This window comes from Ornithodoros turicata, chromosome 8, assembly GCF_037126465.1.
Source record: "Ornithodoros turicata isolate Travis chromosome 8, ASM3712646v1, whole genome shotgun sequence".
In the NCBI taxonomy this organism is placed as follows: domain Eukaryota; kingdom Metazoa; phylum Arthropoda; class Arachnida; order Ixodida; family Argasidae; genus Ornithodoros; species Ornithodoros turicata.
In genome coordinates, this window is record NC_088208.1 from 37,623,098 (window position 1) to 37,649,375 (window position 26,278).

The following is a 26,278-nucleotide window of genomic DNA, read 5'->3' on the forward strand; positions in this document are numbered from 1 at the left end:
TGCACTCGACTTTGAGTACATTGTGTTGCTTGGGTCACGATGGAAGTGAACACTCATCCTGTAATCATGCTTCAACTAGAACCAACTAGAAAATGGAACTGATAGTTTTAATAACGACAACACAGCGGTCGTCAACTAAGTGTCAATCGGCTACTAGAAGGAGCTCAAAACATGTTATGAAAGGGCGCGTTATACAAAATGAAAATCATGCGGGCATTGTCACAACCGACATGCCTAACGCAATTCTGGGAGCCGACTTTCTTCGGGCTCGACATAACTATCGCCCGCAAGCAACTTGCCGACTTCGCATACCGGCCTCACAATCTCTGCCTCCCAGCCATATTTCGGGCATATCTCGTCTCCCTATTCCTCCTTTCTGCTCGACTTCCCTTCCGTCGCGAAGCCCTGCACTTGGCTGTTGTCCCGAAGCATGCTGTCACCCACACCATTGTGATGACGGGTCCACGTGTGACGGCTCGGCCACGCCGCCTCACCGGCGTCCGGCTCAAGATCGCCCGCCAAGAGTTCGAAAATACGTTGCAGCTGGGTTTGCTCCGACCATCGTCCAGTCCGTCGTCTTCACTGCTTCGTACGGTTCCGCAGTCATCAGTGGATTTGCGCGCCTGCGGCGATTATAGAGCTTTGAACGCCTCTACAGTCCCAGACCAGTATCCCCTTGCACACCTTCGCGACTTCGCCCTAGGCCTCGCTGGCGCGACCACATTCAGCAAGACCGACCTCGTAAAGGCCTATATAATCAGATCCCTGTGGCACCAGAAGACATCCCAAAAACAGCAATCATCACACCATTTGGCCTTTTCGAGTTCGTCCGCATGCCCTTCGGTCTGCGTAACGCGGCGCAGACCTTCCAGAGATTTATCAACAAGGTTCTGCGCGGGCTCTCTTTAGCCTTCGCATATCTCGATGATATACTGGTCGCCAACAAGACTCCCGGTGAACATGAAGAACATCTGCGCCAGCTGTTACGCAGGTGGGACGAGCATGCCCTTGTGCGCAACTCCGCAAAATGCGTTTTCGGCCAATCGTTTGTGCAGTTCCTGCGACACGAGGTAACTCCGGAGGGTATTCGGCCTCTCCCATCCAAAGTGCAGGCGATACAGCAGTTCCCTGCCCCCACTTCCATTCGGAAACTCCGCGAATTCCCGGAACTCATCAACTTTCATTGCCGCTTAATTCCGCACTGAGCCGACATTCTTCGCCCTCTCATGACACGCTGCGCAATTCTGGGAGTGCAGCAAAGCCTTTCCACCTCACTCCCGAGGCTCTGGATGCATTCGTACGTGCCAAGACCGCCTTGGCCGATGCCGCGCTACTGGTACATCCTGATCCTTCGGCAGACCTCCGCCTCATGGTCGACGCATCCGTGCTCCAGCAATATTCCCCATCCGGTTAGTGCCCGCTGGCCTTCTTTTCCCAGAGACTCAAGCCTTCTGAGGAAAAGTACAGCACGTTCAGTCGAGAGCTCCTGCTCATCTATTACGCGCTTGAACACTTTCACCATTTCCTCAACGGGCGGACCTTCCACGTGCTCACGAACCATAAGCCTCTGACTTTTGCGTTCAAGTCTAACCGTGCTGTGTACTCCTCTACCGACCTTCGTCACCTGTGCTACATCTCTGAGTACACCACAGACATTCGCTTTGTACACGGTGCTGAAAACCAAGCAGCGGATGCCCTTTCCCGCATCGAGGCTCTCCGTGTCTCGGGCATCACTCTCGAAGACATCGCGGAAGCACAGACAAATGACCGTGATCTCCGAGATTATGCGTCTGCTGGCAAACGCAAGAAGTCCCTTCAGCTCAAGTACATAGCCCTCCCCATGGCGCCTTGCGACATCGCCTGCGAAGTTTCCGGTGATCCGCCGCGCCCGTATCTCCCTCCTTCGCTCCGTTTCCCAGCCTTCCAGAGCTTACACAGCATTGCTCATCCCGGCATCCGGGCCACTCAGCGTCTCTTGTGTTCCCGTTTCGTCTGGCCGGGCATAAACGCAAACGTGAGACGCTGGGCAAGGTCCTGTATGCCCTGCCAGAGGGCCAAAATAACCCGTCACACCAAATCGCCCGTCGGCCAGTTTCACTTGCTAGACTGCCGCTTCCGTCATCTCCATGTCGACATTGCCGGCGCTCTACCACCATCCCGCGACTATTGGTACCTTCTTACCATGTTCGACAGGTATACCCGGTGGCCTGAAGCTGTACCCATCCCCGACATGACCGCCGACCCCGATGCTCGTGGGATCGTCTCTACCTGGATCGCCCGCTACGCATGCCCCACTCGCATTACGACCGACCAGGGCAGGCAATTTCAAAGCACCCTCTTCAAGGCTCTGAACACCCTGCTGGGAGTTCACCACATCAGAACGACCGCCTATCATCCGGCCTCCAAGGGTGCTGTAGAGCGCTTCCACCACCAGCTTAAGGCACCTCTTATTGCTCGTGAGGCCCAAGTCACCTCGGTAGACCATCTGTCGACTGTGCTGTTGGACATTCGTTCTGCCCTCAAGCAAGAGCTTTCCTGTTCCGCCGCAGAGCTCGTCTTTGGAACGACACTGCACCTCCCCGGCGACTTCTAGATCGACTCCCATGCTGAAACTCGGCAGTCTGATTACGTCGAGATACTCCGACGCTTCTTCCGACGCCTTTCGCCGACCTCCCCCAGGACCTCCAATTCCCCGGCCATCTTTCTCCACCCCGATCTCAAGACATGCACGCACGTTTTTCGTACGCATGACGCCCCCCGCAAGACCTTTTCACCCTATCAAGACGGTCCTTTCCTCGCACCGACAAGACCATCACACTGGACATCGAAGCGCAGACTGAGGTGGTCTCCCTCGACAGGGTAAAACCACCATATTCCAGGAGGTCGACACCCCTGCTGCACCTGCCACAGGGTCCTCTGTCTCTGGCCCCCTCACCCACCTGCTGTCAAACCTCGCCACACCGTTACATGGGCTACTCGGGCAGGGAGAGCCCTGTAGCGGCCACTTATCAGTGCCGCCCGTCGACGACGATTGCAATAAAATGTGACGCGAGCTCACGGGCCCGCTTCTGCGCGCTTTCGCATTCCTTCTGACAACGACAGTCAGCCTGATGGTCCTTGCCTGCCTTCCGAGGTACACGCCACACGATGTTTCCCCTTGGTAGCCACAAGACAAAACCCCGCTTGAAGCAGCTGCCGTCGCTTGGAAAATAAACCTCTACCCGAGAAACGTCATCATGACGCTGGTAGACAGACCGAAACCAAAACAACCCAGACGGGAAGGGCTGGGCTCCACAAATGGGCACCACCCAAGCAGCACAATGTACGGAAAGTCGAGTGCAATAGGGGTGGACGGTATGTGTCTTATCAATGTTCTTTAGTTTCACCAGTTCGTTCAAGGTCTTCCACCTACCCGTCCACCCCTATTGCACTCGACTTTCAGTACATTGTGCTGCTTGGGCAGTTCGGTGCCTACTATCGAAACAAAAGTAGGACCGAAGGTCGCGTCCAGGGATCATCGTAATCACCTCAAGACCGTGGCTTTCGGGCGTGACCTTGTTCGGCCTATAGCTTCTAGCGTAGTTCAGCTCTACCAGATTGGTTGTGCTGCCGAACACTATTACGTCATTTGTCTACAAACAGGGATAGGTCTATTGAGGTACGAACTGCGATCAGCAAAAGTCATTCTGTGGTTGTTTTTTTTCCTTTGTTTGAGCCTGCTGGTCATAAAATGTTTGATAGAAGTGTCACGGCAGGAAAAATCTCTAGTTTTCGGGGGAAGTTTTCCCCAGGGCGACTTCCCCCAGAAATCCCCTAGATCTAGTGAAATTTACAAGCAGCAAGCTGTTGATCAACGCCACCCCGACGTAAACCTGCTGCTCGCGGTAAAAAGAATGTGTGTTATATGGTGGGTTACTGTACGTGGTTTAGCCATACGCCATTTGCTCGACCAAACGAAAGCCACGCTTATGATGTCTTCTGCAGGCCACGACGCAGTGAAATATATTAAATGGCGTTTTTCTAAGGAAACATATGATCTGGAAAACCGTCCCGCCCCAACACCCGTTCTATCGGCAGCGCTTTAAAAGAGTCGGCGAAAGTCGGCGAAGAGTCGGGAGCGAAATCAAATGCATATTCTTACTATCCTCTGGCTCTATCTTCACTCTCGCTGTACGTGGGTGTCGTCGGACTTAGCCAGGTGTAGATCCCAAGTCAACCAGGATGCTAGCAATGCAGATTTCATCATCTGTATCATCATATATATATATATATATATCCATATACGCACGTCTCCCAATTTCAACAAAAACCGAGACAGCATATATCAGTGGGTTGTGACGCGCTTTGTCGGCTGTCTGCATACGACGCCCCCGTATTTTTTGCAAGCGCTCCCGGGACCACTTTTTTCCGCCCACACAACCAGGGACTATTTCTTCTTTTTTTTTGGGGGGGGGGGGGGGCGGGCAATATTTGCCTGCATTCGTTCTATGCAAAAGGAACAAGGACGTATTCTATGACGCATTAGAAATATGCATATCGAGACGAGCACACCCAACCGGGCCCTAGACAGATAAGATTGTTGAGGGCACATTTCCACTTGGCACCCACACTCACCCATTGTCTTAGTGCGACTGTGCTTCCTGAATGTGGTCGTGAAGAGTCTAGCCATTGTTACATTGAAGGATAGCCCCGTTAACTGAGAAGACCAAATACGACCGAATATAAATTGCTCGCCCTTCGGCTCAACATCAAGAAGGCTCCTGACGAGACTCACTATGATGTCCTTTTGGCCTGCGACACTCCTCTTCGCCGTATGTCTGGCGTCAGCTGCAGATGTCACGTTAGAAGAAGACGTTATAAATGTAAGTCATGTCGATGCTAGTCACAAACGAAGAACCTTCGTCTGTGAGAAATGAACCGCGGCTCCGCTCGTGATCGTATATGTTCGCAGTTGGCCCGTTACGTAAACTATATCGCATTATTGATCGCGTAATCTATATTGACGCGTGGTGCTAACGTTTGAATTCTGCCAATCAAAAATATGCTGCATGTTACACAATTTTAGGGGTTCCCGGCCGTGCGTATCCTCGAGAGGCTGAAGAGATCGACCTGCTGGGAGACAAATGCGAACTGGCACGTGGAAGGGATTCGGGAAATGATAAGTGAGGCCTACAGTTCTGGACACGCCGTCAAGATCAGCGATGACTTTACATTGAACGGGCACATGGCGTACCTAAATTTGAAAGTGTCTCGCCATGACGGAGAGCTATGGCTGGGACTGTTTCTTGGCTTCTGCAAGGGTTCCGTTGACCACCGCCTCGCATGGCCTTTCAGGACGCCCTACGCTCTAACTATCTCCCATCCAATGAACAAGACATTGGACATCTCGGACACCGTCTCGTCATTCTCTACTGCAAAGTTCGGTTCCTTCAAAAGACCAAGAGACGGTTGCAACAAGCCATGGGGATTCCCTGAGCTGCTACGAGTATCAGAAGTTGAAAAAAAAGGATACGTAGTGGGCAATGCTATAACTGTTGGTGTTAAGCTCAATCCGTAAATTAGGACTAAGATGATGATTCCCCATTTTGTTTGCGACATTATGCGCTAGTCGTTCTCTGTACGCGTACATACATACAACTGGGTCCACGAAGCAAGTGATGACTGCGCAGGTGGTAATCAAATAGTTGGGAAGTTAAAATCGTGACATTTGCTTTCACGTTTCATCAGAGATTTCGATGGGCTGTCTAAAGCTATACGCACTTTCTATGCTCGATTTGGCAACCTCTCCCTTATAGACGTCAAAGAGTTTGCTTTTGGGACCTCGGAAAATATTATATCCTGTACAACGAACTGTCTGTAATGATTAATAAAGCTGAAATTTTAAAGAGTGGCCTGGGAAGCTGATGCACTATACCCATGCCAAACGTGGCTGACCTTTCGGCCAGAGGCATGGCGATCCTGCTGCACAAGCACTGCTATACAACGGCTGACATACGGCGACAATAGTGGAAATAACCATGATTGCATGTTAAACCAAGCACAAAGGCTAGAAGACAAATAATAACCTATGATGCAAACTTTGTGCACATCTTACGAGGGTGTCTACCCATCCATCCATCCATCCATCCATTCATCTATGTTGTTGTTGTCTACCCGAGCCATCTGTAAACAGTACACAGATACGGGGTTTGTCGATTCGTTCTGAGGAAACGACCCTTCGTGTGCATGCAGCTGAGAATGTTGCTACAATGGAATAAAAAGACAAAGCCTTCGACATCCTTCTGCAGGTACTTACAAAGATCTATGGGCTACCATGACTCCGTTCAGTTTAGCTTGATAAAAGATAAGGTATAGATCACGATGGAAGTGAACACTTGTCCTGTAAACACACTGATCTACATAGAGTGTCTCCATTTCAATGGAGCCTGATTGGAACTGAAGAATGGAACTGAAGTTTTGATAACGACAACATAGCGGTCGTCAACTAAGAGTCGACGGGTTACTAGAAGGAGATCAAAACATGTTATGAAAGGGTGCGTTACAATATGAAAATGATGCGGGTACACTGTTAACTGTCCCGCCCCAACGCCCGTTGTATCGGCCGCGCGTTCAAAATCTAACGCATATTCACACTATCCTGTGGCTCCATCTTGACGCTCGCTGTACGTGGGTGTCGTAGGACGCGGTGAGGTGAAGATCCGAAGTCAAGCAGGATGCTAGCAATGCAGATTTCATCGTCCGTTAACACATGAAAATTAAAAAATATGTAAGTACATCTCCCAATTTCAACAAAAACAGAAACAGCACATATCAGTGAACTGTGACGTGCTTCGTCGACTATCTGCATACTACGCCCCCGTATTTTTCGGCTGCGCAAGCGCTCCCGGGACCACTTTTTTCCGCCCACACAACCAGGGACTATTTTTTCCGGGGCAATATTTTCCTGCATTCGTTCCGCCATGCAAAAGGAGCGCATTGTATGACGCATTAAAAATATGCACATCGAGTACACACACCAGGGACAGATAAGATTGTTGAGAGCACATTTCCACTTGGCACCCACGCTCACCCATTGTCTTAGTGCGACTGTGCTTCCTGAATGTGGTCGTGAAGAGTCCAGCCATTGTCACGTTGAATGATATCGCAGCCCCGTTTACTGAGAAGACCAAATACGATCGAATATAAATTGCTCGCCCTTCGGCTCAACGTCAAGAAGATTGCGGAGGATACTCACTATGGCGTCCCTTTGGATTGCGACACTCCTGTTCGCCGTATGTCTGGCTTCAGCTGCAGATGTCACGTTAGAAGAAGACGTTAGAAATGTAAGTCATGTCGATGCGAGTCACAAACGAAGAACCTTCGTCATTGAGAAATGAACAGTGGCTTTGCTCGTGATCGTACATGTTCGCAGTTGACCCGTTACGTAAACTATCGCATTATTCATTACCACGCGTAATTTATAATGACGCGTGGTGGGAACGTTTCAATACTGCCAATCAAAAATATGCTGCATGTTACACAATTTCAGAGATCTTCCCCGGCTGTGCCTATCCTCAAGAGGCTCAAGAGATCGACCTGCTGGGATACAGAAATGAGTTGGCACGTGAAAGGGATTCGCGAAATGATAAGTGAGGCCTACAGCTCTGGAAAGGTCGACAAGTTCAGCGATGACTTTACGCTGAACGGGCACTACGCACACCTAAATTTTAAAGTGGCTCGCCATGATGGAGAACTATGGCTGGAACTGTACCTTGGCTTCTGCAAGGGTTTCGTTGACCAGCGCCTCGTATGGCCCTTCCGGACTCCCTACACTCTAACTATCTTCCATCCAATGGACAAGACATTGGACATCTCGAACACCATCTCGTCATTCTCATCTGCAATGTTCGTTTCCTTCAAGAGACCAAGAGACGGCTGCAACAAGTCATGGGGATTCCCTAAGATGCTACGAGTATCAGAAGTTGAAAAACAAGGATACATAGTGGACAATGCTATCTCTGTTGGTGTTAAGCTCAATCCGTAAATTGGGATTAATATGATGATTCCCCGTCTGTTTGCGCCATTATGCGCTAGTCGTTCTCTGTACGCGTACATACATGCAATTGGGTCCACGAAGCAAGTGATGACTGCGCAGGTGGTAATCAAATAGTTGGGAAGTTAAAATCGTGACATTTGCTTTCATGTTTCATCAGACATTTCGATGTGCTGTGTAAAGCTACACGCACTTTCTATGCTGGACTTGGTAACGTCTCCCTTAGAGTCGTCGAACGGTTTGCCTTTCGGGAGCTCCTTCTGGAAAGTATTATGTCCTGTGTAACGAATTGTCTGTAAATGGTTAATAAAGGTGATATTTTAAAGAGTGGCCTGGGAAGCTGATGCACTATACCCATGGCAAACGTGGGTGACCTTTCGGCCAGAGGCATAGCGATCCTGCTGTACAAGCACTGCTATACAGGGTGGTCCACCAACCATGATGGAAATTCATAGTAAAAAACGTAGGCCCCGGAGAGACATGTGGTCAAGGGATTTTTTTTCTGCCAATAACTTTTGCCACATATTGGTAACATTCTTATTTCATTTCAATTGAGGGAAAATTAATATATTGAATTGAACTTCGAAATTTCTCAAGGCAACCTAAAGTTTTCTTTGCGGAAATGGGTTCCCCGTGGTCATTTTACTCAGTATAGGCCATAATCCCACTCGTAATACAATGGCAATTGCCGAAATAAATTCGCCGAAACTCCGTGGAAATGAGCCCTTGACTCCGTCTCTTTTTTGACGGCTTGTAGTTTGAGCGCAAAACTGCGAAGAAAGGAGGTTACATTGATATGCCACACGAGAAATACCATCTTTTCCCCACTTTAAAAAACTCTTAGGGTGGTCTAAGTTATATAAAAAACATTGTATAAAGGGTGCAAAAGACGGTGTTTTCAAGGAAAAGCACCCTTTCAAATGGTGTTTTACGCAACACTCTCTGCAAAGGACGTTCCAGACCATACGGTGCCATACGATGTAAAAAGTGGTGCGAGTTATAGGACAGGCCATCTACACCCATAAGGGTATTTTTCAGTTTACAGTGTACCTCCCGCTTGGCACACAAACAGATATGCTATACCGCACGGTTTTTGTCAGCGGCTGCCATTACCACAATCGCCTCCACAGTGTCATCACCACCACCGTGGCAGTAATGCTTACATTGTGATGCTCGTAAGCAACGGACGCCGCACATGCGGCGGAGCTCATCGGATGTTATCGACAAGTTATGGTCAGCCATGAACACTTAATTAACTTAATCAACTCTTAATTGCCACCCAAACTTTCACAATAACACGACAGCTGTTCCGGCCCTGCATCGACTCAAGGAGGACGTCAGCACAGTGTTGCCAACCTGCATGCCCATTTTTTCCCTTGGGTTGGGGAAGAAAACTTCCCAAGATTCCCCTCAAGTAGACTGAGAGTTTGTCCGGCGGCGGCTCATATCCTCACTAAACTACCGGCTACGGCGCCGAGAACAAATGCGACTGAATGATATCACCTAAGCACAACAGTTGTATTTGCGTTGCGATTCCGTGGTACACGCAACATTTTATTTCACATTCTCAGTATAACCAAGAAACATGAGATGCCAAGGGCAACTTGGTGAGAGGCGGAAAGTGGAAAGGAAAACGAAACCATGATATCCTGTCCGAGTGGATGTGCGGAGCACATGGGCGTGCCGATCTTGAACAAGGGGGAAGGGAATATGTTTAATGTAAAGTAACAAAAGAAAGGAAGGGAAAGGTTACCCATGGCGTAGGCTCGCTATTCCCAAAAGCTATAAAGCAAACAAGAGAAGGTACAAGCAGCTGAGACACAGAAAATTGTGAAATTGTGAGAAAAAACAAGAGTAAACAGCTCCTTCACTAATCGTTGCGCACGTTGCGCATATGAAGTATCAGAGAATGCCCAGGAGTTTAGATTCCCACAGGAATCGTGTCAGCGCGCACGTGACTTCAGAGTGCTGAGTAGGGTCACACCGCGAGGTGTGAGTTCTCGGTAGCCTAGGTGGTGGTAGTAACAAAATAAAAAGGGAAAGGAAAGGATAGCCACGGCGTAGGCTCGCTATTCCCAAAAGCTATATAAAGCAAACAAGAGAAGGTACATGGAGCTGAGACACAGAAAATTATGAAAAAATACAGAAGAAACAGCTCCTTCACTAATCGTTGCGCATATGAAGTATCAGAGAATACCCAGGAGTTTAAATTCCCCAAGGAATCGCGTCAGCGCAGACGCAACTTCAGGGTACGAGGAAGGGCCACACCGCGAGGGAAAGTTTTCGGTAGCCAAGATGAGCAAGGCGGCGCCTGAGACCCGACCGGTGATCTTCGGACCGCTGGCAGGCAAGGAGTATGTGTCGCACGTCTTGATCTTGAACAACACCGCCACATTAATGAAGGAGAAGTGATGATGACATGAGATGTTTCTCCCTAGTAGCCGCAGGGCCCTACCCTACAAGCAACTGCCGTCGCTTGGGAAATAAGCCTGTACCCGAGAAACGTCATCAGGACGTTGGTAGACAGACCGAAACCAAAACAAACCAGACTAGGAGGGCTGGGTTCCACAAATGGGCACCTCTTTGCTGCCTCCAATCGAAAGAAAAGTAGGACCGAAGGTCGCATCCGGGGATCATCGTAATCACCTCAATACTGTGGCTTTGGGGCGTGCCCTTGTTCGCCTTTAGCTTCTATAGCGTAGTTCAACTCTACCAAATTGGTGTTGCTGCCGAATACTATGACGTCACTTGTTTACAAACAGGGAGAGGTCTATTAAGATACGGTGTGCGATCAGCCCAAGACATTCTGTGGTTGCGTTTTTCCTTTGCTTGAGCCTGCTTATCATAAAATTTTTGGTACAAGTGTCACGGCAGTAAAATTCCCTAGCTTTCGCAGGAATTTTTCCCCAGGACGACTTCCCCTAGAAATCCCCTAGATCTAGTCAAATTTCCCTACAGTTTGCAACACCGGGTCAGTAGGGAAATAGCGTTCACTATCATCACCATGATCACCATCGTGGGCACTCAGCCTGAGCGACCAGCGATGCCAAGCACTTCATCTTCCCGTTTTTGCCTAACGTACTATAAAACTGTAGACATCCTATCTAAAAAGGATTATGTATTGCATAACCTAAACCCTTTTGCAGTTTACTTCACAATTTTCGTCCCAGCTACACTTATAGTAAAAGGAAATGAAACTCGAAAATTCGGACAAGAATGTGTCGAACGTTGCCACCAGCTTCGCATTACTCGTCAAATAACATACGGCGGAAAGCTCCCATCAGTAAATCGTTTTGGGAACACTGTTGCCTCTGTTCCCCGATGAATTGATGATTATATGGACAACCAGACACCGGCCCGAGCCGTATTACAGCAATTTCGTTGGCAAATAAAAAGCAAAAAAAGATGCTCTGCCACGTGCACAACTCTTTCCTCCACGTCTACAAGCAGCAAGCTGTTTATCTACGCCCTCTGACATTTTCCTGCATTCGTTCCATAAAAAAGGGACAATGACGCATTCTATGACGCGTTAAAAATATGCACATCGAGTACACACAGGGACAGATAATATTGTTGAGAGCACATTTCCACTCGGCACCTACACTCACGCATTGTCTTAGTGCGACTGTGCTTCCTGAATGTGGTCGTGAAGAGTCCAGCCATTGTCACGTTGAATGATATCTGTACGTTGAATGATATACCGTTTACTGAGAAATCCAAATACGATCGAATATAAATTGCTCGCCCTTCGGCTCAACTTCAAGAAGATTGCGGAGGATACTCACTATGGCGTCCCTTTGGCCTGCGACACTCCTCTTCGCCGTATGTCTGGCGTCAGCTGCAGATGTCACGTTAGAAGAAGACTTCAGAAATGTAAGTCATATCGATGCCAGTCACAAACGATGAACTTTCGTCTGTGACAAATGGACCACGGCTTTTGCTCGAGATCGTACATGTTCGCAGTTGACCCGTTACATAAACTAGGGCGTTATTCATTACCACGCGTAATTTATAATGAAGTGTGATGCGACCGTTTGAATACTGCCAATCAAAAATATGCTGCATGTTACACAATTTTAGAGGTCTTCCCCGGCCGTGCCTATCCTCAAGAGGCTCAAGAGATCGATCTGCAGGGCGACAGAGGGGAATTGGCACGTGGAAGGGATTCGTGAAATGATAAGTGAGGCATACAGCTCTGGAAGATCCAAGAAGTTCAGCGATAACTTTGTACTGAACGGATACAACGCACGCCTAAATTTTGAAGTGACTCGCTCTGACGGAGAACTATGGCTGGGACTGTATCTTGGCTTCTGCAAGGGTCACACTGACCAGCTTCTCGCATGGCCTTTCCGGGCGCCCTACGCTCTAATTATCTTCCATCCAACGAACAAGACGTTGGACATCTCGAAAACCATCTCGTCATTCTCAACTGCAAAGTTCAGTTCCTTCAAGAGACCAACAACCGGTTGCAACACGCCATGGGGATTCACGGAGCTGCTACGAGCATCAGAAGCTGAAAAACAAGGATACGTAGTGGACAATGCTATCTCTGTTGGTGTTAAGCTCAATCCGTAAATTAGGATTAAGATGATGATTCCCCATTTGTTTGCTCACTATGTGCTTGAACAATGCGCTGGTCGTTCTCTGTACGCGTACATACATGCAATTGGGTCCAGGAAGCAAGTGATGACTGCGCATGTGGTAATCAAATAGTTGGGAAGTAAAAATCGTGACATTTGCTTTCATGTTGCACCTGGGATTTCGATGTGCTGTCTAAAGCTATACACGCACTTTCTATGCTCGATTTGCCAACGTCTCCCTTAGAGTCGTTGAACGGTTTGCTTTTGGGACCTCCTCCTGGACAATATTATATCCAATGTATGTCTGTAAATGGTTAATAAAGGTGAAATTTTAAAGAGTGGCCTGGGAAGCTGATGTGCTATACCCATGGCAAACGTGGTGACGTTTCGGCCAGAGGCATCGCGATCCTGCTCCACAAGCACTGGTACGGCAACACAACAATACAACGCTGACATACGGCGACGATAGTGGAAATAACCATGATGTTAAACCAAGCACAAAGGCTCGAAGACAAATAAGAGGCTATGATGCAAACTTTGTGCACATCTTACGCGGGTGTCTGCCTGAGCCATCTGTAAACAGTACACAGATACGGGGTTTGTCGATTCGTTCTGCGGAAACGGCCCCTTAGTGTGCATGCAGCTGAGAACGTTGGAACAATGGAATGAGAAGACAAAGCCTTCGACATCCTTCTGCAGGTACTTACAAAGATGTATGAGCTACCGTGACTCCGTTCAGTTTAGCTTGATAAAAGATAAGGTATAGTTCACGATGGAAGTGAACACTTATCCTGTAAACACACTTATCTACATATAGAGTGTCTCCATTCCAATGGAACCATAGAAATCATAAGGAGACCTTATGATTTCTATGAATGGAACTGAAGAATGGAACTGAAGTTTTGATAACGACAACATAGCGGTCGTCAACTGAGAGTGAATGGTTTACTAGAAGGAGCTCAAAACATGTTATGAAAGGGCACGTTACAAAATGAAAATGATGCGGGTACACTGTAAACTGAAAAACACCCTTATGGGTGTAAATGGCCTGTCCTATAACTCACACCACATTTTACACCGTATGGTCTGGAACACCCGTTTCAGAGAGCGTATTCTGCGTACAAAACCCTTTGAAAGGGCGCTTTTTCTTGAAAATACCATCTTTTGCAGCCTTTAGACACACTTTTAGGATGGTTTAGGATTGTTAAACATATATAAACAACATTGTATAAAGGGTGCAATAGACGGCGTTTTCAAGGAAAAGCACCCTTTCAAAGGGTGTTTCACACAGAATACACCTTCTGCTAAGGAAGCGAGTTGCCTCAGGACAGAAGCCGCCGATATTTCGAACAGACACTGTTCTTCTTCTGGGCAACAGTCTCTGTTCGAAATATCGGCGGCTTCTGTCCTCAGGCAACTCCCTTCCTACATCTCTACCGATTCGCTGGATTTCTATCCATCTACCCTCTGCAAAGGGCGTTCCAGACCATACGGTATAAAAAGTGGTGTGAGTTATAGGACAGGCCATTTACACCCATAAGGGTATTTTTCAGTTTACAGTGTACCTCCCGCTTGGCACACAAACAGATATGCTATACCGAACTGTTTTTGTCAGCGGCCGCCATTACCTTAATCGCCCCTACAGTCTCCTCACCACCATCGTGGCAGTAATGCTTATATTGTGATGCTCGTAAGCAACGGACGCCGCACAGGCAGTGGAGCTCATCGGACGTCATCGACAAGTTATGATCAGCCATGAACTCTTAATTAACTTAATCAACTCTTAATTGCCACCCAAACTTTCAGAATAACACGACTGCTTTTCCGGTGGTCCTTCATGGGCTCAAGAGGTCGTCAGCACAGTGTTACCAACCTGCATGCCCATTTTTTCCCTTGGATTGGGGCCCCAGATTCTTCTAAGTAGACCGAGAGTTTGTCCAGCGGCGGCTCCTACCCTCATTAAACTATACCGGCCGAGAACAAATACGACTGAACGATATCACCTAAACGCAACAGTTGTATTTGCGTCGTGACTCCCCCACGGTACACTCAACGTTTCGTTTCGGTTTCTCTCTTATAACAAAGAAACATGAGATGCCAAGGGCAACTTGGTGAGAGGTGGAAAGTGGAAAGGAAAACGAAACCGCGGTGATCTTGTCCGAGTGGATGTGCGGAGCATATGGGCGCGCCGATCTTGAACAAGGGGGAAGGGAATATGTTATAATAAAGTAACAAAATAAAAAGGGAAAGGAAAGGATAGCCACGGCGTAGGCTCGCTATTCCCAATAGCTATATAAAGCAAACAAGAGAAGGTACAAGGAACTGAGACACAGAAAATTATGAAAAAATACAGAAGAAACAGCTCCTTCACTAATCGTTGCGCATATGAAGTATCAGAGAATACCCAGGGGTTTAAATTCCCGAAGGAATCGTGTCAGGGCAGACGCAACTTCAGAGTACGAGGAAGGGCCACACCGCGAGGGAAAGTTTTCGGTAGCCAAGATGAGCAAGGCGGCGCCTGAGACCCGACCGGTGATCTTCGGACCGCTGGCAGGCAAGGAGTATGTGTCGCACGTCTTGATCTTGAACAACAACAACACCACCAAAAAAATAAAGGAGAAGTGATGATGACATGGGATGTTTCTCCCTAGTAGCCACAGAACCCTAACCTACAAGCAACCGCCGTGGCTTAGGAAATAAACCGCTACCCGAGAAACGTCATCATGACGTTGGTAGACAGACCGAAACCAAAACAAACCAGACGGAGAGGGCTGGGTCCCACAAACGGGCACCTCTTTGCTGCCTCCTATCGTAAGAAAACTAGGACCGAAGGTCGCGTCCAGGGATCATCGTAATCACCTCAAGACCGTAGCTTCTAGCTGACCTCAGCTGATTTCGGTATCAAATTTTCCCTTAATTTTTTCCGGCGTTCACAAAAGTACAAAGACAAAGCACTTTGCAGCTGGGCCCATTATTATTGTAGCAAACTTCAGTTCTAGCATAACGTGGACACAAAAGTACAAAGACAACTCCGAGTCCAGCAGTATGCCCTGCATTTTGGGGTTGAGGTCAATGAATGTGACAGGTCAATGATGAGTGGAAAGCATAGTCAGACTGTATTTTCCAGCATGGTCAGCAAAAGAATGGAATAATGTGATAAGGGTGGGGGCCAATGAAAAGAATGCGATACAGGATAAGTTTTAAGCCCTGCGGCCTACGTTTCTGTGTAAGTTGAGCTTAATACTCTTGGTAACAAGCATTCGTTCTGGCATACGTGTTACGGCGTGTTTACGCCGCTAGCGTGTTACGGCGCTAGGGACAATGGACATAAACGTGCAAAGGCAAAAGGGGGACTCGCCGCCGTAACCTACAGCACAACCTCAGGATTTTCTCGCTTACTTTGTTTTGCGCGCGTGCATGTGTGGTAAGAAGAGAGAAAACACCGGAAAGTCTTCACTGTTACCGGGCATATTACTTCATAACTACATACTACGTACAGCGCAATCGTTCTGCAACGAATACGGTTAGGGATAGACTTTCTTTTTCATCGGGAATCCTGACCAGTATGACACTTTGACTGGTTGGATATCTTGACCGGGTTGGAACTCTTGACGCTTTGTATCTTTTGACTCGCCTCTCACGTGACCGGTTGGATCTCCTGACTCGATGGAACTCTTGAGGCGTTGGACCTCTTGACCGGAAGCGGTTCCGCCCCAACGCCCGTCGTATCGGTCGCGCGTTCAAGGAGTCGGCTCATCCGGGAGCGAAATCTAACGCGTATGCTTACTATCCTGTGGCTCCATCTTCACGGTCGCTGTATACGTGCTCGTCGTTGGACGTAGTCAGGTGTAGATCGCAATTTCAACAAAAACCGAGACACCGTATATCAGTGAACTGTGACGTGCTTCGTCGACTGTCTGCATACTACGCCCCCGTATTTTTTGGCTGCGCAAGCGCTCCCGGGACCACTTTTTTCCGCCCACACAACCAGGGACTATTTTTTTCCGGGGCAATATTTTCCTGCATTCGTTTTGCCATACAAAAGGAGCGCATTCTATGACGCATTAAGAATATGCACATCGAGTACGCACACCAGGGACAGATAAGATTGTTGAGAGCACATTTCCACTTGGCACCCACGCTCACCCATTGTCTTAGTGCGACTGTGCTTCCTGAATGTGGTCGTGAAGTGTCCAGCCATTGTCACGTTGAATGATATCGCGGCCCCGTTTACTGAGAAGACCAAATACGATCGAATATAAATTGCTCGCCCTTCGGCTCAACGTCAAGAAGATTGCGGAGGATACTCACTATGGCGTCCCTTTGGACTGCGACACTCCTCTTCGCCGTATGTCTGGCTTCAGCTGCAGATGTCACGTTAGAAGAAGACGTTCGAAATGTAAGTCATATCGATGCGAGTCACAAACGAAGAACCTTCCTCTCCGAGAAATGAACCGCGGCTTTGCTCGTGATCGTACATGTTCCCAGTTGACCCGTTACGTAAACTATATCGCATTATTCATTTCCACGCGTCATTTATAATGATGAGTGGTGCGAACGCTTGAATACTGCCAATCAAAAATATGCTACATGTTGCACAATTTCAGGGGTCTTCTCCGGCCCTGCCGATCCTCAAGAGACTCAAGAGAGTGAGCTGCAGGACGACAGAGATGAATTGGCACGTGGAAGGGCTTCGTGAAATGATGAGTGAGGCCCTCAGCTCTGGAAAATCCAACAAGTTCAGCGATGACTTTGTACTGAACGCGTACACCGCGAAACTACATTTTAGAGTGGCTCGCCATGACGGAGAACTATGGCTGGAATTATATCTTGGATTCTGCAAGGGTCGCACTGACCAGCGCCTCGTATGGCCCTTCAGGACTCCCTACACTCTAACTATTTTCCATCCAACGGACGAGACATTGGACATCTCGAAGACCATCTCGTCATTCTCATCTGCAACGTTCGGTTCCTTCAAGAGACCAAGAGACGGCTGCAACAAGTCATGGGGATTCCCTGAGCTGCTACGAGTATCAGTAGCTGAAGAACAAGGATACGTAGTGGACAATGCTATCTCTGTTGGTGTTAAGCTCAATCCGTAAATTAGGATTAAGATGATGATTCCCCGTCTGTTTGCCCCATTATGCGCTAGTCGTTCTCTGTACGCGTACATACATACAATAGTCCCTTTGAGAAAAACCAGCACCACCTGTGCCTTGCGTCGCTCACTGGGGGCCGCGGGCGCTTTTCTCGAAAGGTCTATTGGGACCACGAAGCAAGTGATGACTGCGCAGATGGTAATCAAACAGTTGGGACGTAAAAAGTGTGACATTTGCTTTCATGTTTCATCAGAGATTTCGATGTGCAGTCTAAAGCTATATCCACTTTCTTTGCTCGATTTGGCAACGTCTCCCTTAGAGTCGTCGAACGGTTTGCTTTTGGGACCTCCTTCTGGAAAATATTATATCCTGTATAACGAATTGTCTGTAAATGCTTAATAAAGGTGAAATTTTAAAGAGTGGCCTGGGAAGCTCATGCACTATACCCATGCCAAACGTGGGTGACGTTTTGGCCAGAGGCATTTGGCCAGAGACGTTTTGGCCAGACGCGCAGCGCAGCGCAGCGAGAGTAGTGGCTAGTGAGAGTAGTGGCTGGTTTGTCCCTTCAGATGACGCACTCTGAAAGTCGCTGGGGTGGCGTGTTAGTTAATATCTTATTTGTCTTCGAGCCTTTGCACTTGGTTTAACATGCAATCATGGTTATTGTCACTATCGTCGCCGTATGTCAGCCGTTGTATAACAGTGTTTGTGCAGCAGGACCGCCATGCCTCTGGCCAAAACGTCACCCACGTTTGGTATGGGTATAGTGCATCAGCTTCCCAGGCCACTCTTTAAAATTTCACCTTTATTAACCTTTTATAGACAATTCGTTATACAGGATATAATATTTTCCAGAAGGAGGTCCCAAAAGCAAACCGTTCGACGACTCTAAGGGAGACGTTGCCAAATCGAGCAGAGAAAGTGGATATAGCTTTAGACTGCACATCGAAATCTCTGATGAAACATGAAAGCAAATGTCACACTTTTTACGTCCCAACTGTTTGATTACTGTGTGTTTTTTTTTTCTGTTTCTGTTTTTTCTGTTTTTTTCTGTTCCTTGAGTAAGAAACAGGTGCTACATAATTAGCGGCACCTGTGTCTTACACAAGTAGCGTAACGTTATCATCCGGTTTCCTGTCATCGCTGTGTTTGCGTAGCGCTCGTTAAAGCTTAATTTTGGACACCCTGTATGCCAATAATACTGAAAAACCATTTCTTGCGAACTATAGGCCGCTAAACGAAGAAATAGCTTTGACTGACCATGACCAGCGATCCAACGCAGGCAGAGTCGATCTGGAGCAGTGACCACAACATGTTCAACGTGCACGTAAACAGAACACATCACCATTCCAGGAGAAGTCCAGAAGGTAGTACGCAAGGCACACCACGTGATCCCAGCATGTCTCCGTAGGGGGGCACACACACACAAAATGCGTAGGTAATCCTGAAAAGGTACAATGGTTCAGTTTGAAAATTCCTTGTGTGTCTGTCTCGCTGCACCCAACCAATGATTTCCCCAGAAATTCACAGCTGGGAGGTGCCGAGCTTTCAAGGGGGGGGGGGGGCATGCTTGGTGAAGGTTCCACTTACAGAATTTTTCTTAGACACGAAAAGAATCGTGGCACAACGGTGACATATCTGCAGAGCTTTCCCGGTTTATTTGTACATGTTATTACTTTAGAACACCGTACATTAGAATAGAGATTCATTGTGAACGGCATTTCAACATTAAGATGCATAATCACACGACCCACAAAGATAAGAGACTACCATCTTGTCAACGAACACTTAGCAATCAACGCCGAAAACCTTAGAATACCTCGCTTGGTTGAGTTGGGCGCAAATGGCTCTTGATGATCCACATTGAGTTTGCGTGGCCGCACGCATTTTTGCTCGTACATACGTGCAATATATGCATTGCACAGTCACTTTCAAATGATTTTGGACAAATGCATGGTACGATCATCTGCATGACTGTGGTCCTACAGCCCAAGTTTGACAGCACAGGATGTAGTTCGGTGCGCCGGACTCACTACCAGAACGTGTTGGTGGCCGAGCTGGGTGAAGTCACCTGAGAAATTTCAGGGGGGGGGTGTTGCAAAAATGCAGGGAGGGTGTACACCCCCCCTGAGGGGGGTGTAGGGAAATCCCTGCACCCAACGTGTGACACACACAAGTGACAGAACGCCGAGTAGAAACTATGGTAGCCCATTTGCTACGAGTCTCAAACAAAGAGAAAAACTTTTCTACGTTGCTGATTTGAACTAAGAAGAGCACGGAGAGGTTGGCCCCACTCTACATTGGGCTGGCTACTCTATATGTTGTCTTTGCAGAACTGCAGCAAAGCAGTGCGCGAAATTCGTTGCTTCGCCACTCACACGTACACTTGCGTTTAACTCACGAAAGACACAAGACGCTTGGAAAAAGAATGACATTGCGACGCAAAACCGTTCACTTTAACAATTCCACACTCTAAGAAAAAAAGAAGTACTTTTACTCCTTTGGGGGACTAAATGCGTTGCCACAAAAAATAGTCCCTTTCGGGAGTAAATGCACGGGAGTAAATGAATGTCACAAAGTGGAGACTGCATTTCACGCGCTGTTGTAAGAGTCCCAGGTACATAATTCGTGTGCATGCATGAAAATACTTTGGAGCAAACAGTCAACCGTGATATGTGGAGTTATAAAAAACCTTGCGCCATACATAGGGCACAACTTTTTTTTTATTGCGTGTTAGCGCCGGGAAGCAACTGTGAACTATGAGCGCCGTACAGATGGGGACAGACGGAGAGAGGACAGCAGGAAGGAGTGGGGGACAGAGGGATTAGTGTGCGTCCTGGGCCGACTTGAGGGGGAACTGTGCCGACATTCGTCTGGAAAGTCTTCGGAAAACCCAGGGAAAACCTCAGACAGCACCAGCCGGTGGTAGGATTCCAACTCACCACCTCCCAGTCTACAGCACGACATTGGTTACCACCAACGAGCGGCCGCCTTAGCCCACTCGGCCATGCTCGCTGGTAGGGCACAATTTGCGAATAAAATTGCGCTGACTGTTTCTTACTCTGAGTGGCTGGAAAATTGCTACGTTGGCTGAGTTACACAGCCTTATGCCGTTCAAACTGACCAAGGGCACATATTTACGTTGGCTGTTGCATTCAGGAGACCATTCGCGAAGTTCAGTGATAATTTGCAGTCCTGGGGAGTAAATGTCGGGACTAAGGTTGGGCTAGGGGACCAAAATGGGGAGTAATTGCATTCTAGGGGAGTAGAAGCTGCAATTACTCCCCGTTTCACCCCTTTTTTCTTAGAGTGCACGCACCCAACAGGAATCTCGGTTTGGACTACGAATGGAGTTAGTCAAGGCGGCAAGTGAGGTCGCAGGGGTGAAAAAAATATCGTTTGCCGCAGACAACATATCGTGACTCCTGGTCTGCCGCATGCGCCATCATGGCGTGGCCTTCGCAATGCCAGATGCGAAAGCAAGACATGTCACATGACTACGCAGACAGGACAACTACTCATCTCGAGGTGATGATGCAAACGGTTTGCTTTAGACTGCAGTAGTGTAAGGAAATGAGGCGATAAGATGAGCCGAAAGTGAGGGTAGGACTAGATAAGGATTGATCGTTTGAGCAGAAGACGAACCTAGCTAAAGCTAAAAGCGGGACTTTATAGAGTACGATGACAGAATACGTAGAATACGACGATGTGTTGAAAAGTTATCTGCCCGACAAGGAATAACGCAAGCTATAGTGTCATTCAAAGTATTCGGCTCGAAGATCAGTGCAACTTCATCTTTGCACATCGATCAAGTTCATAATTTTTAAGTTCAACCTCGCACAGTTCCTAAAACTTGTAACCACCAGAAAAAGAAATCCGACGTCTACTCTCCGGAGGAGGCTTCGGCTGCTCCGATCACCTCCAAGTCCTCCGAGAACAGCTTTTTCTTCAAAACTTATTCACAAAGGTCGTGCTATAGACTGGGAGGTGGTGGGTTTGTATCCTACCGCCGGCTGTGCTGTCTGAGGTTTTCCCTGGGTTTTCCGAAGACTTTCCAGAGGAATGTGTGCACAGTTCCCCTTGAAGTCGGCCCAGGACGCATACTAATGCCCCTGTCCCCCACTCCTTCCTGCTGTCCTCTCTCTCCGTCTGTCCATATCTGCCCGTCGCTCATAGCCACACTTGCTTAGCGACGCTAACACGCCATTAAAAAAACGTATTCATGTTGCGAGACAAAAAATAGTACGATGGGGACTCCAGCACGGGCACGGCGGCCGTGCCGTGCGTTCAAGTCGCTAGTCCTCCAGAACAACTGTCTTGCCTGCTTTGTGAACCGGTGCATTGTCCTGAAAAAGGAAAGAGCCTTTCGGTAGCTTCCCGTGCCGTTCGTTTTCCTTTTCTTTTCTTTTTACAGTGGTTGCTCTGAACGGGAACGTTTCAGGAGACCACCGTGTCTGTGGAACCAAAAGCCTCCTCGCCACTCCGCGGCAGAATGGATGAAAACAGAGAGTGACAGGTGCGCGCGCAGATATTGAAAGGGTAAGCGGTGTGAAAGACCGCCAGCTGGATGCGTTTCAGGGAAATCAAGAGGAAGCACACATTAGGGAGCTTTAGGCACTTCGGAAGTGTTCCACGGATACAAAAGAAAACCAAAAACGGAAGCTTTCAAATACAAGATCAGCAATGTGATGCCAACCACTTCAAAGGAATCGGGTGCTTGGCGTACCCTATATTCGAAACCGTTACTGTAAAGGCCTTCTAATCTGCTAGATCTCTTTTCATCCTTCCAAAGCTCCCTACTGAACCGGCGACGCGATAATAAACTAACGCTAAAAAAAAAGCTGGAAAATCAACTTGGAGGCATCCACTCAGCGTAGTTTCTCATCGGCATTCAAGTATTTGGGCTCTATACTTGGCTCTCTCGTGTTTGGATGTCCCAGCTCGATGGATGCAATTTCACTTTAGATGTAACGGCGTCTAATCATTCCGCATCTCTTCATGAATTACAAACCCAACGCGTTCTCTGGATATGCCTAAGCCTTCCGCAATTGTTTTAGCCGGGAATTCGCTGATCTGTCAAAATGAGGTCACGGACGCAATGAACAATTTCGGGTGCTGACACTGTGTGAGGCCTCCCGGACCTTTTCTGACCCCTTCGACGTCAAAGTCCCGGCGCTAAAAGTTGACATATCCCAAGCATCGCAACGTCGTGGCCCAATAATTGGACCGATATTGACAATATGGGTTCAATCTTGGTCCAATATCGGGACGGCATTGCCAATATTGGTCCAAGATCCGGCCAAGGCGCTGTGCTGCTTGGGATCACTCCTCCACGGTTGAGTACATAGAAATCATAAGTGGAAAGGCTAGAAGAAAAGCTGGGAGAGGGAGCGATGGGGGAGAGCAAAGGAGTTGCACCGAGGCAAGACTCTCTCCCAATGTCAAAGTCCGGGAGACGCCATGGTCGATATTTTGGATTGGATCGGATTCCGCCACAGTCTTTCCACATATGAAGAGTAGGCACGTTCGGCGCAATGCTATCCAATCCAATGCAAGTCGCTTCCGCTTCCGCTCTGCTCCGCGTACCATGCCGTGTGCGAAGTGTATTTGTTTCGTCTGCCATCACCTGCGCGCTTGGATTCTCTAGGGAACGAGTATCGTACGGTTTGAAACCATGTGCTGAAACATGAAATAACAGCGCAGGGAACTCGCAGGTACCACCGTTCGTAAAACGCTAGGCCTACCGTATCGATCATGGCGGCTCACATGCCCTGTTGGAAATTCCTACTTGACTCCATATGGTATTATGACACCAGGTCCTACATGATGAAGGAACCTACATACAAATAGGATCCTGTTTAATTGTGGGTCCTACATGCAAATGCGATCCTACATATAAACAGGATCCTATTTGGTTGTGGGACCTACATGCAAATGCATCCTACATATAAACAGGATCCTATTTGATTGTGGGACCTACGTTGGGTCCTACATGCAAATAGGTCCAAGTCTCTCGTGGTGATCCTGTATAATTTGTGCACTCTATTGTGCTGTGTATATTAGGAAATAACAAATCATGCAGCTTCTGTTTTTTTTATTTTTTATTGATATCGTTCATCATCCCTCTGACATGACTGTTGAACAATCACGCTCTTGCCTGATGTACAGCGTCTTCAACACCTTTACAGATCATGCTAGATGATAGCTCTAAGATACATTTCTTGTAGGCATCTGAAACAATAAAGTGAGTTAGGAAGCTAGATTTAACAAGGGATAATACATTATGTGTCACATAAAATATGCCAAACTCGTGCACAAGTTAACCAGACTTCCCACATATGCTGTTACTTGAGGTCCAAAGACAATGGTTTTGTTTGTTAGCAGTAAGATCAATTAACTATGACAACTGGGGCTACAGCAAGGGTGTCAGTAAGGCATTACCTGAACAGGGTGAAAACAATGCACGTTGAGTCATAATATCCGCAATTATTTACATTCTGTACATATTCCTTCCACACTCGGGGAAAATATGCATGACTCAAGCTGAGTTATTATGAATTAATAACCAAAAAAGGAAGATCTGTATCTTTAGAGCACCGATACCCTGTAGCAGGGCCGCTGAAGCATCACACATGATATCAACCTGATGTTAAGTGATGATACAGGTTAACCAACAGGGTAAGAGCACAAGATTACAGATGGAGCATAAGGAAATAGGTAACAATAGGGTAATAATCGCACTGAGCGGATAAAGTTATAGGAACCCACACGCTAGGAAGAATACAACGCAAAAGGTGCACGAAACATGCACACAACTAACCTTCAATTCACGAAATCCAACAGCTTTCGGTCTTCCAAGGTACACACACAGAAACAGGTCCAGATACCACTAGTAAGGCATGAAATACAGTCACAGCACTGCGGGGCACCAAAACCACCAAAACTACGACGAAAGACGCTTCCCGAACGAGAGCTCTCTGGACATGCGTCCGAACGCTTCTAAGATTTCCCTTCCAAATGAGCTGGAGGAATTCCAAGCTCCAACGGCGCCACCTGGCTGTAACGGTTCTCCACCATGCTCTCCTCGCGCTACATCCAGAAAGCAGAAAGTCGCGCGTACGGGTGACCAGTGCCATTGGAAGGAGGACGTTTTTCCCGTCAAAATAAGTCTTCAATCACATTTCTACGCCAACAAACAACCGACATCGAAAAAAATGCCCCCAGTCCCATGTATAACGAGCCGCTTTTGCCATGTTGTCCTCACTCGAGAATGGAGAAAGATAAAAAGATCCCGCAAGTTTCTAGCCGTTCGGTGTTCGGAGTGCACGAATCCGTTAATAGGTGATTCAGATCTCCCACAGGGTTCAAACCTAAAAACAGGGCCGAAGGTTGCAGAACTAGAAGAGTCAGCCTAAGGAATTTCGGGAATAACGCCATAACCTGTAGTAAATAGACGGAAGGTGCGAATTGAAAAGTTGTAGAGCAAAGAACGAAGAACACGCATCCAAAATTTCCAGTAAATTGGACGTTATGTAAGCGAGATTACGGCACTAAAGGAACGGCACTCACGGAAGCGTCTCCGAGCGGCGTCAGCCAGACTTGCTGGCGCCAGTGCCATGACCCTCCAACTCCAAAGCCCATATCTGGGGAACGGAGAGTCGCGCGCTTACGGGATTGAAGCGGTTGGAAAGAGCACGTCAAGAGCTTCAAAACTATGTCAAACACGACTCTGTAGGTGCTATTAAAACGGTTTTAGGGAAAAAACAGCCGGCAGTCCCATGTATTGTGAGTACTGTAAACACGGAAACCTGTAGCTCGAGAACCAGAAGACTTTGACAGCTGTAGTAAATTTTGCCACGTTCACCGATTTGAGGCGAGTACACTCTAGAAAGATGAAAACTGTCCATCGCGGGCTTCCGTCCGAAAAAGGGCGTCAAAGCTTAGAAAAACAGAGTTACGAACGCGTCTCTGCCCACAACCCCCGAACCGCTAAAGACCGACCCATGGTTCCATTTGACCGATCGTAGAGCGACTCAAGTCCTACTAGGACGGAAATTCTGGTGTCGACATGACCAGCGGGGCGGATGTTACGGAGCTCCGAATGCATCGGAAGTGCAGACGGAGGCCTGGAATTTTCAAGTATCTCGACTACTCTTAGGATTCCCGCGAGCCGTGAGCGTGTACGTGAAGGCGAAGGATTGGGGAATCCGTGACAACAAACCGCGTCCTGATAGAACCGGTTTAGTCCTAGAAATTAGACCGAGAACCCCATCGACACCGCAATGTCGCTCGATGGGGTTCAACCGCCACCTCGACCTGTTGCGCACTGCTGTCGAAGTTTGTGCTTAAATAGCACTCAAAGGAATGCACGCATCATTGTATGCTTGATGGTTCGTCGACTAGTAATGGACATACTCTATGCATGTTCCATAAATGAATGCAACCAGTCCATTCACTTGTTTTTAACCTAAAAATATATATTTATTTGCAGCGGTTCTAATAGAATTCGCACTTGATAACCTGCCGTATGTATGCGCGTTGGCAAACGTGATTGAATATGACTAGTT

At 47.8% G+C, this 26,278-nt stretch overlaps 3 protein-coding genes and 1 long non-coding RNA gene across 6 annotated transcripts in view; 3 read left to right on the plus strand and 1 right to left on the minus strand.

Moving 5' to 3' along the window:
- The window catches only part of LOC135367221 (uncharacterized), a 67,435-nt gene that overhangs the window by 34,878 nt on the left and 6,279 nt on the right, over positions 1-26,278 (minus strand). For 2 of the 3 annotated variants that reach the window (XM_064600381.1, XM_064600380.1), the window contains exon 2: positions 18,972-19,155. The exons of the other annotated variant lie outside the window; for it this stretch is intronic. In XM_064600381.1, coding sequence (XP_064456451.1) covers positions 18,972-19,059 — 88 coding nt within the window. In that variant the 5' untranslated portion in view covers positions 19,060-19,155. The remainder of the gene's footprint in view (positions 1-18,971; positions 19,156-26,278) is intronic. 3 annotated transcript variants of the gene reach the window in all.
- LOC135367215 (uncharacterized) lies at positions 7,025-8,362 on the plus strand. Its single transcript, XM_064600373.1, has 2 exons — positions 7,025-7,322; positions 7,529-8,362. Exons 1-2 carry the CDS (start codon positions 7,236-7,238, stop codon positions 8,021-8,023), a joined length of 582 nt encoding a protein of 193 aa, XP_064456443.1. The 5' UTR covers positions 7,025-7,235; the 3' UTR covers positions 8,024-8,362.
- On the plus strand, positions 11,611-12,953 carry LOC135367217 (uncharacterized). Its single transcript, XR_010414392.1, has 2 exons — positions 11,611-11,905; positions 12,113-12,953. It is a non-coding gene; the product is annotated as an uncharacterized LOC135367217 (long non-coding RNA).
- LOC135367223 (uncharacterized) lies at positions 16,733-18,133 on the plus strand. Its single transcript, XM_064600385.1, has 2 exons — positions 16,733-17,011; positions 17,220-18,133. Exons 1-2 carry the CDS (start codon positions 16,925-16,927, stop codon positions 17,712-17,714), a joined length of 582 nt encoding a protein of 193 aa, XP_064456455.1. The 5' UTR covers positions 16,733-16,924; the 3' UTR covers positions 17,715-18,133.

Coding starts and splice junctions, on each gene's coding strand:
- LOC135367215 (XM_064600373.1), top strand. CDS start 7,236: ATGGCGTCCCTTTGGATTGCGACACTCCTGTTCGCCGTATGTCTGGCT. Junction 7,323..7,528: donor TAGAAGAAGACGTTAGAAAT/GTAAGTCATGTC, acceptor ACACAATTTCAG/AGATCTTCCCCGGCTGTGCC.
- LOC135367223 (XM_064600385.1), top strand. CDS start 16,925: ATGGCGTCCCTTTGGACTGCGACACTCCTCTTCGCCGTATGTCTGGCT. Junction 17,012..17,219: donor TAGAAGAAGACGTTCGAAAT/GTAAGTCATATC, acceptor GCACAATTTCAG/GGGTCTTCTCCGGCCCTGCC.